The 13,522-nt window shown below is 39.0% G+C and overlaps 2 protein-coding genes across 7 annotated transcripts; one reads left to right on the top strand and one right to left on the bottom strand.

Annotated features, from left to right (window-relative positions):
- Positions 1–230: 230 nt before the first annotated feature.
- LOC140787646 (L-galactose dehydrogenase) lies at positions 231–2,862 on the bottom strand. Its single transcript, XM_073136689.1, has 6 exons — positions 2,622–2,862; positions 2,308–2,536; positions 1,936–2,235; positions 1,326–1,454; positions 510–661; positions 231–431 (listed from the first exon to the last, which is right to left on the bottom strand). Exons 1-5 carry the CDS (start codon positions 2,780–2,782, stop codon positions 530–532), a joined length of 951 nt encoding a protein of 316 aa, XP_072992790.1. The 5' UTR covers positions 2,783–2,862; the 3' UTR covers positions 231–431; positions 510–529.
- Positions 2,863–4,312: 1,450 nt separating this feature from the next.
- LOC140787645 (lariat debranching enzyme) lies at positions 4,313–10,417 on the top strand. 6 transcript variants are annotated; one of them, XM_073136685.1, is made up of 10 exons: positions 4,313–5,085; positions 5,173–5,289; positions 5,587–5,744; positions 6,143–6,264; positions 6,529–6,722; positions 7,313–7,495; positions 7,583–7,701; positions 7,801–7,940; positions 9,084–9,203; positions 10,186–10,417. In XM_073136685.1, the coding sequence occupies exons 1-10, from the start codon at positions 5,080–5,082 to the stop codon at positions 10,251–10,253; spliced, it is 1,227 nt and encodes a 408-aa protein (XP_072992786.1). In that variant the 5' UTR covers positions 4,313–5,079; the 3' UTR covers positions 10,254–10,417. The 6 variants fall into 6 exon arrangements, with proteins under 6 accessions (XP_072992786.1, XP_072992787.1, XP_072992789.1 ...); XM_073136686.1 differs by having other exon boundaries at positions 4,971–5,085; positions 7,801–7,925; XM_073136688.1 differs by having other exon boundaries at positions 4,971–5,085; positions 7,801–7,925; positions 10,155–10,417.
- Positions 10,418–13,522: the final 3,105 nt, after the last annotated feature.

The raw sequence follows: 13,522 nt of genomic DNA, 5'->3' as shown, positions 1-13,522 counted from the left end.
AAACCTGAAGTGGTTTTACGTTCAACAATTTTTGGCATTGAATCCTGCAAAGGTACTTCAGGGAGTTTAGCTCTCCATGTGGAGTGATAGGGACAATGGTACCTGTGAAAACAAATTATTTCAGTGGGCTCATTCTCCTCAGCATATGCCCTAGGCGATAACAAGGTGCTCTCCACCCATCCTTCAAATAATCAAGTATCAGGATATGAACATCACCATGCACATCAATGTTCTGATCCACCAAAATTATTATCATTTATTTTGATGCAAACTGGATTTAGATAGACAACTAATGCGACAGCATCCAGTTATTTTAAACCAAACCAATATCCAAGAACATTCAAATAGATCAATCTCCAAGAACATTAAAAGATCATTTCTGTCTCTTCCTCACCCTCCAGAATCATAAATCTACTGCCAGCAAATCAGACCTGCAAATTTTCATGCTTTAAATGGATATTCGAAATCCTATGAAGCACAACATTAGGAAGCAACTCCACGTGCATTACTTTATTGTTAGGAATTATCTTTAGCTTTCCTGAATACCACTAGGCCAGGTCTGGTTCTTAATGGGCTGTAGGATAGCTTCAACTTCATGCAAAAGTTCCTCGTCTATTCCAACATTAGATAGTTCCAATGCAGCAGCAGTATTCTCCTCAACCTGCAAATAGTGCGTTGATACAATAGGAACATACACTCTACAGTAACAGCTATATAAGAATAAGACTTGAGTTATTTTTACATATATCTGTTTGGCCCTCAGTATGGCATGTCTGGAAGACACTATAGTAAAACTCGTAATTCATGATAAACCAGAATACAGGGTCGCATGGTGGAATTACTAGCTGCTATTGGTTAAAAGTAGGAAGCTCTAAGTGCAACTAGAGATCAACTTCAGTGGATCAGTTGTCAGCTAATCTGATATGGATAAGAAGTTCCTATGTAACTGGTAACTATATGTCAAATTCACCTGATCAGTTCTTATCAATCAATATGGTAGCTGTGGTGTGATCATGTCAACCTTGCTGCCTACATGATTATCCAATGAGTTTAGGTGCTTCTTCTTCCAAAACTTTTAGATATCCTTATACCATCTAATTCCTACTCGTGCACATCTTAAACATATTAAACTATGACAATCTTCTTCTACATTCTATAGGAGGAAAACAGAACAATTTTTAAATAATCAGAACCCGAGTATCTGCTAGGCCAAAAGGATAACCTTGACAATCAAAGACAACTTAATGGAACAATAATACTCCCTAAAGAACTCTTGAAAATAACAATCCATGGAGGGTTCATATACATGAGAAATGATTCCAGACCTGTTTGGGAGAATTCATTCCAACAAGCACAGTGGAAATTTCCTTATTCATCAAGCTGTACTGCAGGGCTACCTTTGAGATGTTCTTCCCCTTCTTCTTACAATGATCTACCGCAGCTCTACAAGCAGACTGAAAATGGAGCAAATACAACTGGATTTTTAAAGTTTGTTCAACACCTAGACAGCAGATAATTATGCAATGCCAACTGCATACTAAGATCAAAGATGTAGAAATGCTAAATGAAGTAAATCTATGTGCACGACAACAACTGCGCCTAATATAATAGATGAAAATTATAAGAATCTTGCAAGTGAGCAATTTAACAGGATGTCGTGTTCATATATATACACCTTTCATTTTAGTTATTCTTTAGAATTTAGATACACAACTCATACGTACATACACAGAAATAGATCTTCCAATTTGACCAGCTTTATGGTTTATACCTAATAAAATATATGCACTATCAAATAAGTACTTTCGCTTACATAAGTTTATCAGGTAATTACTTCAAAGTTGCAATCTTTACAACTTTCTAATGAAATATATCTGCTCTATAGGTTCAGCAACAACCTTAAGAATCACATTGCAAACCAAGAAAAAGAACTACCTTAAGTTGTGCAGATGCAGGGTGCCAATCCGGTGGACCACTCTCAGTAAGAAGGCCCATGGAAAGCGGAGAGGCACTAATCACACCAACCCCTTTGCTCTTTAGATAAGGAAGCAAATCCACAAGCGCCGTATCATTGATCCCATAATGGCAGTAGGAAAGAATCACATCAACCGACCCAGGCGGCACCCGATCGAGGACGTAGGTAAAGACCCCGAGAGGAAGACCCGTGATCCCAATAAATCGAGTCTTCCCCGCCTCCTTAATCTTCTGGAGAGCGGGAATCGTCTCGTTCACAATCTAAATCGCAACCCCAACAGAAAAAGGTGAGACCTTTGTTGAAGAATCGAGGAGGGGAGAAGGAAAAAGGACCTGATCGAGGGATCCGAACTCGATATCGTGGCAATGGAGAATGTCGACGTAGTCGAGCTTGAGGCGGGCGAGGCTCTCGTCGATGCTCTTGGTAACCCTCTCGGCGCTGAAATCGAAGCCGTCGGCATAGCGTCCGCACTTGGTGGAAACAACGATGTCATTACGGGGAACGGCGAGGGCTTCGAGGCAGTTGCCGAGAACCATCTCGGAGACCGTGCCACCATAGTACCTACAAAAGAATTACGGGATCGAAATATATTAGTAAGAACAGGGAGATAAGGAAAGGTGAGGGTTTTGGGGGGTTTTGCACGGACGGGGAGGTGTCGAAGAAGTTGATGCCGAGTTCGAAGGCGCGGCGGACGGTGGAGAGGGCGGCGTCAGGGCTGACTTGGCCGAAGACGTTGCCGAGTGGGGAGGCGCCGAAGCCGAGGCAACTCAGCTTGAGGCCCGTGTTACCGAGTTCGCGACGCTCCATAGCGATTGCCGTTTCCGATTTCTTCTGCCTCCTCTCTACTCGAGCTTGCGAGGAGACATGGAGGAGCTTTGACTGGTGATATAGTACTGGTAAGGACGTGGGGACCCACCAATCAAATAATGGATCGGCATCATTTCCATACAGTCAGTGAATAAATAATTAATTTAATTATGATATTCACTAAATATAATTCGAATTTCTAAAATGGACTTGTAAATAAAGGAAAAGGATTTACTGCTCTCTAATAAGCAATTTTATACAACTTGGCACCGCTGTCATATCGATTTTATGAGGAAGCCATTTATTGCAAAATGCATACTGCTCTACGTCACACATAAACTTCCCCCAGTTGATTACGATATATGCCTCGTTTGTTTTGAGTTTAGGGACTTTCTAAACTGTTTTAGGACTCTTAAACTGATTTAATAATTATATATATCTTTTTCTTTTTTTATATCTAATCAAATTTACTATTAAAAAAATAATGACTAAAAAATAAGACTAACTAATCAAATTTAAAATTTAGTCTTAAATTAAACAAGACATAGACTAATATTTTCCTCGTCTTTGAGAGGCCACATGATGCAGAGATTCATCTTTATCTAATTGTCATATAGGATCGATTGGAGGTTTAACGTGTCCAATTCCTTCACTTACTCAACCAATATGACAGTCGAAATAATATCATATATAATATTATAGACGATGAAAATCTTGGATAACATTCTTGCATATAATATTAAAGATATACCACTCTTAACATTTTGGAGCAAGGGATGAGAGACTCGGATTAACATTATCATGAATAAAACAAGATAACATTTTGGAAAATTTGATAATTAGAAGATACTATTTGTTTTCATGATCCCCAATGAATCCCTAATCGGGTCTGACAACTCCGTATACGCCTTCCTCCTCCAAGGTGGAACGTAATGGCAAAGCTCCGTGCTCTCAACGATGCCGGCCGAGATCTTTACCGATCATCCGACAAAAAGGAGCGGACAAGTAGAAAAATCTTAGTTCTAGAAATTTCATTAGCTTGCTTCTCTGGGAGGGGTACTCTTTGACAATCTTTGCTTGAAGATCTTTTTGAAGTTGCATTCACTCATTTCTTGCTCTATCTGTCCACAGAAGCTGCAGAATCTAGGGAGCATTTCATATAAAACCTTCACGTCAAATGGACTTGCATCAACGTGGGTAATTGAGAGAGAGTTTTTGAGCCGTCGTAAACTACTTTATTAGCATTACTAATATTCTGCAACTAGCATAACCTCAGTAAACTACTTTATTAGCATTACTAAACTAACCAGCATTTATCTCAACCTTTTCTTGTGCAATATAATCATTTTCGTGTCATGAAACATGAAATCACTGGCAAGAAAGATTTCATACTACACAACCCAGTAACACTGAAACTAAAAGTCCATAATCCCAGTCGACCCCAAATGTAAGTCCTTTAAAAATTCATATGCTACTGTCGATAAAGAATTACCGCAACAAGAACGGCGCCAAGTCAAGGACCCGACACAAAGCCAACGAAGTGAGCTCGTAAAGCCTCAATCCCTTCCCTCTCCAGAAGTAGAACGCTGAACGCTGAACGCCGCAACGCCCACATCGTCTTATTTAATATCCTCCCTGAGCTCAGACTTCGATTCCAAGCTCGGGGTGCAGCATACTTTCCCCATGGCTAACCCCGTGGGAGAAAGTACTTTTGCCACGGCCGTGTCGAAAATTGTCTGACATAGGGGGGCCGGAAGCAATCCCGTGATTGAATTCGTGTAGCTAGGGTGGAGGAAGGGATCCGCAATCGCCTTCACCAACTCTGCCGCCGTCAGTTCTCCGCATTGGCCAAATCCCAAGAACCCAGTAAAAGGAAAGTTGATCGTCTCATGTCTTGATTTAGAACTAGAAGGATGTAACCATAAGTCATAGACGCATTTCGTCAAGCACCTAGCCTTCGGCTCACTTCTCCTAGTCTACGAAAGAGGAGGCCGCTCATCTCATATGGGTAGAAGCTTTCGAGTACCATGGAATGACTTCCCCTCGCTCGTTTATTTTAACAGCTTCTCAGAAGACCGCATCATTTTATTGGGCCAAAACATCCTTCACAAAGTTCCGGTTTCCGTCGAACGCGTTCACATAATTACGCGGATCCGGGTTAACATATGGATACTCCGCTATGATACCAACGACCTCTCGCGCGCCTCTCTCTCTCCAAAGCCCAGTTACCTCTTAGGTTTTAGGGGTTTTTGCGTTTCCCCACCGCTCGTCCTTTGGGGTCTCTCTAGATTCCACAGATGAAGGTGAGAACCGATCAATCTACCTTCTTCAACCTTTTCTTGGGTTCTGTGCTGTTAAGCGTCTGCTTTCCTTCTACGTTTTGGAATCAGATAGCGGTGGAGGGATGCATGCATGGTGAGCTGGACAATGTATACGCGACGCTGAAGAAACTGGAGGAAGCGGAGAAGACCAAGATCGACCTCCTCATATGTTGCGGAGATTTCCAGGTAATTGTTTTGTTGTAATAGATCCTTCCAGCTATACTTCTTATAATTGCAGAAATGCATGATTGCGAAAGAAAAACTAAATTTTGAGTTCATGAACGATGAGGCAATTCCAGGGAGTTTAAACCGAGACTTATTGCCTATATTGATCAAGGTCTCTAAGAAAAGATATCGTCCTTTTTAAATTTGTCAATTAATCGCTGGCTTCTCTTCTTTCTCGTCAGTTTTTTGATACCGGGTTTCATCTTATCCTGTCATCTACACTTCTCTTTTGCCCTTTTCCTCTTTTTGTTTAAACAGGCTGTTAGGAACGAAAGTGACCTTCAGAGCTTAAATGTCAAACCAAAATATCGTGATATGAAGTCATTCTGGAAGTACTACTCAGGACAAGAAGTAGCTCCATATCCGACCATATTCATTGGTGGAAATCATGAGGCGTCTAATTACTTGTGGGAATTGTAAGTTTGTTGTTTTATTATTAGATAACTGGCTTTGAAAATGTATGAACAACTCTGTATTCATTTAATTTCTCCAGCATTGTTATCTGACTGCTTTTAGAACCATAAACTCGGGGAGATTTGTGTATCCTGACAGAATTTAGGAGTACAATTAGTAAATCTGCAAGTTTCAAGCCATAAAAAATGTTTAGAAATTAGAAAGTTGAAGAGTATACTTAAGATTTAATGGAAACTACTTTGCAAAACATATTAAAACATATTCTGTGATTTTATCAGTTTTTTTCTCAATTTCTGTTGGTCTAACAGAATTCTTGCACACTTATTTTCTTAGTGTCCGCCATCCTTCCTTTTCTTCTTCTGATGGCATTATGATGTACTGTTAATGGCTCTTTTACTAGGTATTATGGAGGATGGGCTGCGCCTAACATTTACTTCTTGGGCTATGCTGGAATTATTAAGTTTGGCAACATCCGAATAGGAGGGCTTTCAGGAATTTATAAGCCACAACATTACTTTTTAGGCAAGTTTGACTTTGAATCTGTGGATTCATACTTGAGATATAGATAACATTAATAAGCAACTTATCTTCTATATGTATTAATCACAATGTGATTTTTCCTTTTTTATCTTTAACTTATAAAAAAAGTCAATTATGTTACTGGATCAGATTAATGCTTTTTTAGTGAACCATCATTTTCTAAATATTTTTTGCTATTTTGTAAATTATTGATTCTATTTTGCCGTACTTGATATGTGGATTTATGGCTGATTATTTTTTAAGCAGGGCATTATGAGAGGACTCCATATAATGAGAGTGACATACGGTCGGTATACCATGTGCGGCATTATGATGTCTTAAAGCTTATGAGTGTTAAGGAACCAATAGATATATTCTTGTCGCATGATTGGCCCCTCGGAATCACAGAGTATGGAAACTGGCAGAAACTTGTTCGACTTAAACCATATTTCAGAGAAGAGGTAATTTCAAATTTGTTAACCTATTATTTCATATGGTATGCTTTGGTGAAAAACTGAATACTTGATTCTGATCATTCAATCACTCTTAATTGTTAACAAGTAAGAAATAAAAGCTTTTTGCATTTTGTTGTGCAAGGAAATTCAGTAAAAGGGAGAAAATTGTCTTTGTTTTGCTGGTTATGATAATATTCCTGGAAGTTCCTTTTCACTTTTAGTTGTCAATGATAAGAACTTGCAAGGTCTATTTGGATTTTGGGTGCAACAGCAGCTTATAAGCTTGATTTTGTATGCAGCTAGATGCCATATCCTGGTAGAGCTATTCTATCATGAAAGCTTGCCTATGATTTCTTATATCACAAAAGTTTTTCATTGTGTTGATTGCCTGTGGTTTCTTATAGAAATCTTTGTATTAAGTAAGATGATTTTTTTTATTCCTCCTTCCTTTCTCTCCAGTGTAATCAAATAAATTATTCTCCTTTTTGGGGAGTTGTATTTACTTTACCTTCTTGTGTTGTGAAAGAAATGTTTCAATCTTTATATTTTCCTGCTTTCAGCAGAAGTTTCTAATGGAATATCTCAATGGTTACTAGGTCCAGAAGAGAACCCTAGGTAGCAAGCCTGCTGCACAGTTGCTAAACAAATTGAGACCAAATTATTGGTTTTCTGCTCATCTTCACTGTAAATTTCCAGCTATCATACAGCATGGGGAGGATGGGCCTGTTACTAAGTTTCTTGCACTTGATAAGTGTCTCCGTGGGCGCAAATTTTTGCAGGTATTGCATGACTGTATTTGGTACTTAGTTTCAGTTCTGATGAGCAAGTTGCTAGATTCCATGGGACAATCATCTCTGCCTTTTCAGATTTTTGACATCAAATCCGATCCAGGACCATATGAAATTCAGTATGATGAAGAGTGGCTTGCAATAACGCGGATGTTTCATAGTTCCTTCCCATTGACTCGAAAATCAGTTAATCTGAGGTGGGATCTTATTTCTATCTTGATTATTAAGTACTGTTTGATGAGTTTCATGTTCTGTCAATATCTGAGATACTAAAAGTTTATCAATGTTCTCATCAGCGTTGAACAGCATGACGTGCAAGATCACCGGCAGTGGGTGAGGCAAAAGTTAGATGCTAGAGGGGCCAAACCTTTTGATTTTCTACAGTCTACCCCATCCTATGATCCTTCTCATCAACTCTCAAGTCCGTTTCTTACCGGTAACTTTCAGAATTTTTACATATTTTGTGTGTATTTTATTTCCCAAATAAAACCTAGCTTTGGTAGACTTTCTGAAAGGCTTGTTTCCAGACTGTATTCGTAAGAATTTACTTGAAGATTTGTGTTCTATACCTCTAGGTTTTGCGCAGCCACCACCTTATTGTCATCATCCTTCTTCCCCATACTCTGTTTGGTTAGACTATAATTCTTATTTTTTAAATCCTTTCTACAACACGAATTGAAGTCCTACCAAGTTCCGGTGCAACTTTTGCGTCTGCCCTTGGCCAGCATTCATGTTGATGAGGGATGAAAGGAGGGATGATTTGAGGGTGGAGAGCTATGTTCATAATCTAGGGATTTGGGGTTGTATTTTGGATCATATCATACCCAAGACCGATCTTAAAGCCCTGTTTTTGTCTCTGTCTTTCCATTGTTCGCCCTCTAATCACTTTCCAGTTACCTTTGGTTCTCGTCCTCTGCCTCCTCTCTCTCTCTCTCTCTCTCTCTCTCTCTCTCTCTCTCCCCCCTTACTGTGCCACCATTGTTTTTGTGCTATCTAGTTGTTGGCACAAGATGTGCTGCTTAGTGCAGTACTTTCCAGGTGGCACTTAAAAGTTAAAACCTTGCTGATATTCTTCCCAATGTAGATATTTCATTATTATTACTTCGGAATTCACCTTTAGTAATCTAATTTGAAGTTTGAAATGCTCAAAGTTTTGAAAATTTATTCTTCACTCTTATAAGATGTTTTTCTCTTACCGCTTGTGCATTGTAGCACCAATTGTAAAAACGTCCGTTTTCCGATGCTAAACTTAACTGAGACCCATGGATTCTAGGAGTCCACTTCTCTTGTTGGATTTGTTTCTCCTGATGGGATTCATGTATTCTCTTTCACTATTAACCATTTACCCCTTGCTTGTTCTCGAGTTCTATGTCATCAAGTATGTATTGTGAGAGCAATAACAGAGTCATGGAAGTTTCAGAAGCAATCCTTGTTCTTCAGAACTCTTGACGCTAAACCATTTAATGTTGACTGTGCTCTGACTGAGTTTGTAGATATGTTGCTTCCATGCATTCTTACACATGAGTTGTCTATATGCATTGCACATTCTTTTTCTCATTCAGTCTTTCACTATGTGTAGGTCATTGCCGAAACTCCCAAACGGAGTCCTTTCTGCAACTTTTGGAACTTCAGTATCTTCTTGATACCACAGATCAAGTCAATGCACCAGCACAAAGTGCCACACCATCTAAGTCTACAGGTACATAACTAGGCAAATGCTCTTTGTTATATATGCAAAATATCAGGCTTGTGCTAGACAATCAGACCAATAATAACAGACACAAACAGTGTAGAAATCCTTGGCCAAGGAGATGCTAACATTCAGAATTATGCAGGATTAAGCTAGTTATTTCCTAAATTAACTTATGTCAAATTAGTCTTACGGGATTTCTTGATATTATGGAATTAATTTAGTTGGGCCATACACTGGAAGAAGCACTGGAGTTGATCTAGACTCTATACATGTATCGACTTGTTGGATGAATGGATATTACTGTGAGCATGTTTACTTTCCATGTTTTTAACTTTTTATGATGTAGTTACTGTACCTAGACACTTAAGTACATCAGGTATAACTAATAAGTTGGAGTAATCTGCTGACACTATCACAAACATATATTATAAGTTCGTGAAGAATTAAATGGGAAAGAAAACTAAAGGTGGCCCATCTGTTGTATCCCAGAGATGAGGAATTATAAAGCCAATCGCTGCCTTCAAATAGACAAGATTTTATACTCTATTGTAATTCAAGATAGTTTGTCTTCCATAAGAAGAACGATGGAGGTATGGAGGTGCTTGTTAAAAGGTACGAGGAAATTTACACAGTGGATCAACAATATAAGAACACTTACTAGTCCTTCAGAAGGATAAGTGGGAAGATTATGGCAACAGCATTTAGCTTTGCCTACCATTTATAAGAAAAATGATAGTCATACTAGAAACCAGATAGTTGGATTTACCATATATTTTTTGTTGTACTGCATTTTTCTAATTAATTTTCACCTTTAGTAGTGTATGATAAATCAGGAGAATGCTGAATGATGCTGTACTATACTCCTGTGTTTATGCTCTCCATTGTGTGGATCTCTTCATAATAACAACTGTATCATGCTTCTCAATAAATTATTTCCATATACGTGGTTTGTAATAGACTTGAAAAAGGAGTGTGTGATACTTGATAGATGCACTTGATGATGAGGAGGATGATGTGGATGAACTGGAAGAGAAAGAAGCTAATGATGAAGAGTGAAGAGACAATTTGCAGGTGACACGTTACTAACTCCATGATATGTTCGAGCATCATGTCACATTGTTTTCTCTGTAAAATTTTAGTAAAAAGTTTTAACATGTAGAGAGATGATATTTGACCGATAAGTCAGTCAAAATACATATAACTTGATCATGTTTCTGCAATTCTACTTGTGCCTCATTTTATGGTCTCAGATTACTGTGCTATCAAAACTGCTTTCAGGCATGGCATTGTGCAGGTTATTCTAGAACTAAGTTCCCTAATCCTATTTGTTTCCTGAATAGTTCAGCTGTTAAACGATGATATCTGGGGGAATACTTATCCATTTTGGGAAGCTCGTATATAGTCTAGACTTGTTACAAGAAATGTACTAAGTTTCCTGTCTTCCCTGATTAGTCTTCACGAGTTCATCTATCAATTTCAAAGGCATTCTCTGATGAAGTCCAATAGTTTGCCGGGTCTCATCTGAGTTCCTTGAGTTGTTGTTGTTTCCGAGTGACTCATTTTGCATGCTTGCCTGAGATAAATGCGCCACTATTGTCTGACACTGACTGACCTCTCTGATTTGGCATCTGATCAGAAGTTTTTCAACAGTCTTTTTTCGATCATGGAGCAGTCCAGACTTATCCATTCGTAACTCAAATAAAGACGCAACAAGACTCGGCATAGAGTTTGAATCCGATGCTTTATCCAATATTCTTAATTTCCCCGTCATTTTAAGCACGCCTTTTGGAATTCCATGATGCGTTCTTGCTTGATATAAACTCTCCATTGTAGCTCTGATGCTTACTTGCCTTTTGTCTTAGTTGGCATCCACGAACACGCTTGTTTCGTGTTTGGTTGAGGTTGAGCAATCTCGATCAAAGTTTTTTTGGTCAAATCATTTCAGGTTATTAGTCGGTCCACACTTATCCAATTTTTGTTTGACTACAAATAAAGAGCCAATACTACTATCTAAGTTTGAACATCTGACTTTCTCTTCCATTTCCACCTGATCTACAATGGGAATATGTTCTTTTCCATTTGCATGCCTTGTTGGGTTTCTATTACTCCAGTTATTCCTTCCTTTCACTGTTTGGTGTTTACTTGCGATTCCTTTTTACTCCTGGAAATTAGTCAACACTTAGAATAGAAGGATGCTTAAGCCACGTTTCAAGTTATTGTGTCTATCTTCCATTTATTAGGGATTCACTCGGTCACTTCATGCATTAAATTAATGAATGGGCAGGTCCTTCTTTTCCGCCCACAAAGAGATGTCTTACTCTACGAAGGGAGGAATGATTTGACTTTTGAGTCGTAAAGTTTTGAGTGGGAGAAGAGTAACGGGTGGGAATTGCTGAATACAAAGATGGAACACATAAAATAAGCAACAGTTCCGTTTGCTTTTAGGAGTTGCCCCCAAAATTTCCATCTATGACAAACCGAAAGCAGACCTTTGTCAAGAAAGTTCCTTTTACTTTTTTTTTTTTCTTCTTGGTTTGTTGTTTGTTGTTTGTTGTTTGTTGAGTGACTTGTCAAGAAAGTTGACAGACCGCTCATCTTCTAGTGTTCAGCACCACCGTTGCCATAAATGGAAAAGTGACGACTACTTTGCTTCTCCAAGTTTGTCACCCCACCAGTTTCAAGGACCCACGGCGAGCCGGCGTGCTCGCATGTCGGTCTGTCTGTCGGTCGTTTCTCCAAATAGTGCATAGGAGACTATATTTCTTGGGTGGGTGTCCACAATGAGGATCACATAATGTGGTCTTATGAATTTAGAAGACCTTGGTAACTTTTGCATATCTTGTGTGATGGCGTCGTTCAAATGGGTGGTACTAACCCATAGGTTGGACCTTTGGAAGTGGGTTGTTGTACTACCTTTGCAATAAGTCCCAACAACTACAGCCAGAACATTGCAGTGGTCTATTGAATTCATCTCCAATAATTTTCTCCAATGTATCGGATGTGATCCATCTCCCTCTCCCTCTTCCTCTCCCTCTATAAAGTCTATTATGGACCGTTGGGCTACAAAGGTATGAAGACTAATGGACTTAGCTAAGCCATGTGTCTCTTCCTAAAATGTGGCGATACTGTAATGAATTCCTCATGGTGACACATGTCCTAAAAAAAAGGAGAGAGGTATGGAAAACAATCGCAGCATCTCATGAGCTTAAAAACATTATGAAAGACTTATCTTATCGGTTTATAAATTATATCAATATGGGCTTTGGGCCAAAATGGTAATGGAGCCCACTGCCTGCATGGCTACCAAACTGGCTACTAACCTTTTCCAATTTGAGAGGGGCATGTGGAACCCTAGTTTAGAATAGCCAATCTCCTTTTCGAGCCTCTTGCTGGAAGCTAAAGGAGTGAGGAGGATTAGTATTAGTTGGGTAGGGAGCAAGTGTCAATGACTTGAAGGTAAGCTTTCCCCTCTTCTCTCTCCGTCTTCTTTTGTCTCGGGGGGTGGTGGTGGTGGTGGTGGTGGCCAACTCCAACTTGTTTTTGGGGTTTTGTGCTTTGGGATAAGGAGCACTACAAAAACTCTAGCTTGGTCCTTTTGACATGACATCTAGTGGAGGTGGGAGAATTTAACCCCTTACTAGTTTTGGACGTAGTCTAAGGGAGCCCATAATAAACAAGAAAGTTGAAGCCTTATCATCTTAGACTACCAGATTCCTCCACTTCTTCCTCTTCATCCCTTCCTCTTTTCTCTAGATTCCATCTTATGCATCTACTATGGAACCCCTTGCCCCACCCCCAAAGTTAAAGCCCCTTGATTATTTCACTTAATTGGAAGGAGGAGAAGAAGAAGAAGAAAGGGGGAAAAAAAAAAACTTTTGTAGGAGCTCCATATGAGATGGAAAGATGCGCTAATTATTTGTTTAGCTGATAAACAATTATATGCGAGCCATTGACATGCTAAGTGTCAACTTATGTCCGATAGATGCTACTCATCATTACATGCTAATGTAGTGCTACTCTGTCCTACATGGACAATTAATTTGGAATTCTTTTGTCTAGTGGAGCATTCCCAGTGTATTGGCCTATCTATTTGTGATTCATTAGATTGTCGGTTCTAAACAATCTTAGCCTTGTGTCATTAGTTTAAGTAAATTCGAACCTTATCCTAATTGCTGTTTGATCTTGGTTGGTCTATGTTTATTTTATTATCCAGCATCATTACACCACATAAATTTGGTATACCTATTGTAGTGTGAAATTGAGCCTGACGTACGTAGCCTTACTTCCATTACTTATATATAAGTTGATGACAATAAGTAGAACTT

The sequence above is a fragment of the Typha latifolia genome, chromosome 4, assembly GCF_019914945.1.
Source record: "Typha latifolia isolate L0001 chromosome 4, TyphaL0001v2, whole genome shotgun sequence".
NCBI classification, from domain to species: Eukaryota; Viridiplantae; Streptophyta; class Magnoliopsida; order Poales; family Typhaceae; genus Typha; species Typha latifolia.
Note: the sequence above shows the minus strand (reverse complement) of the source record. Positions and strands in the feature narration are given on the sequence as shown.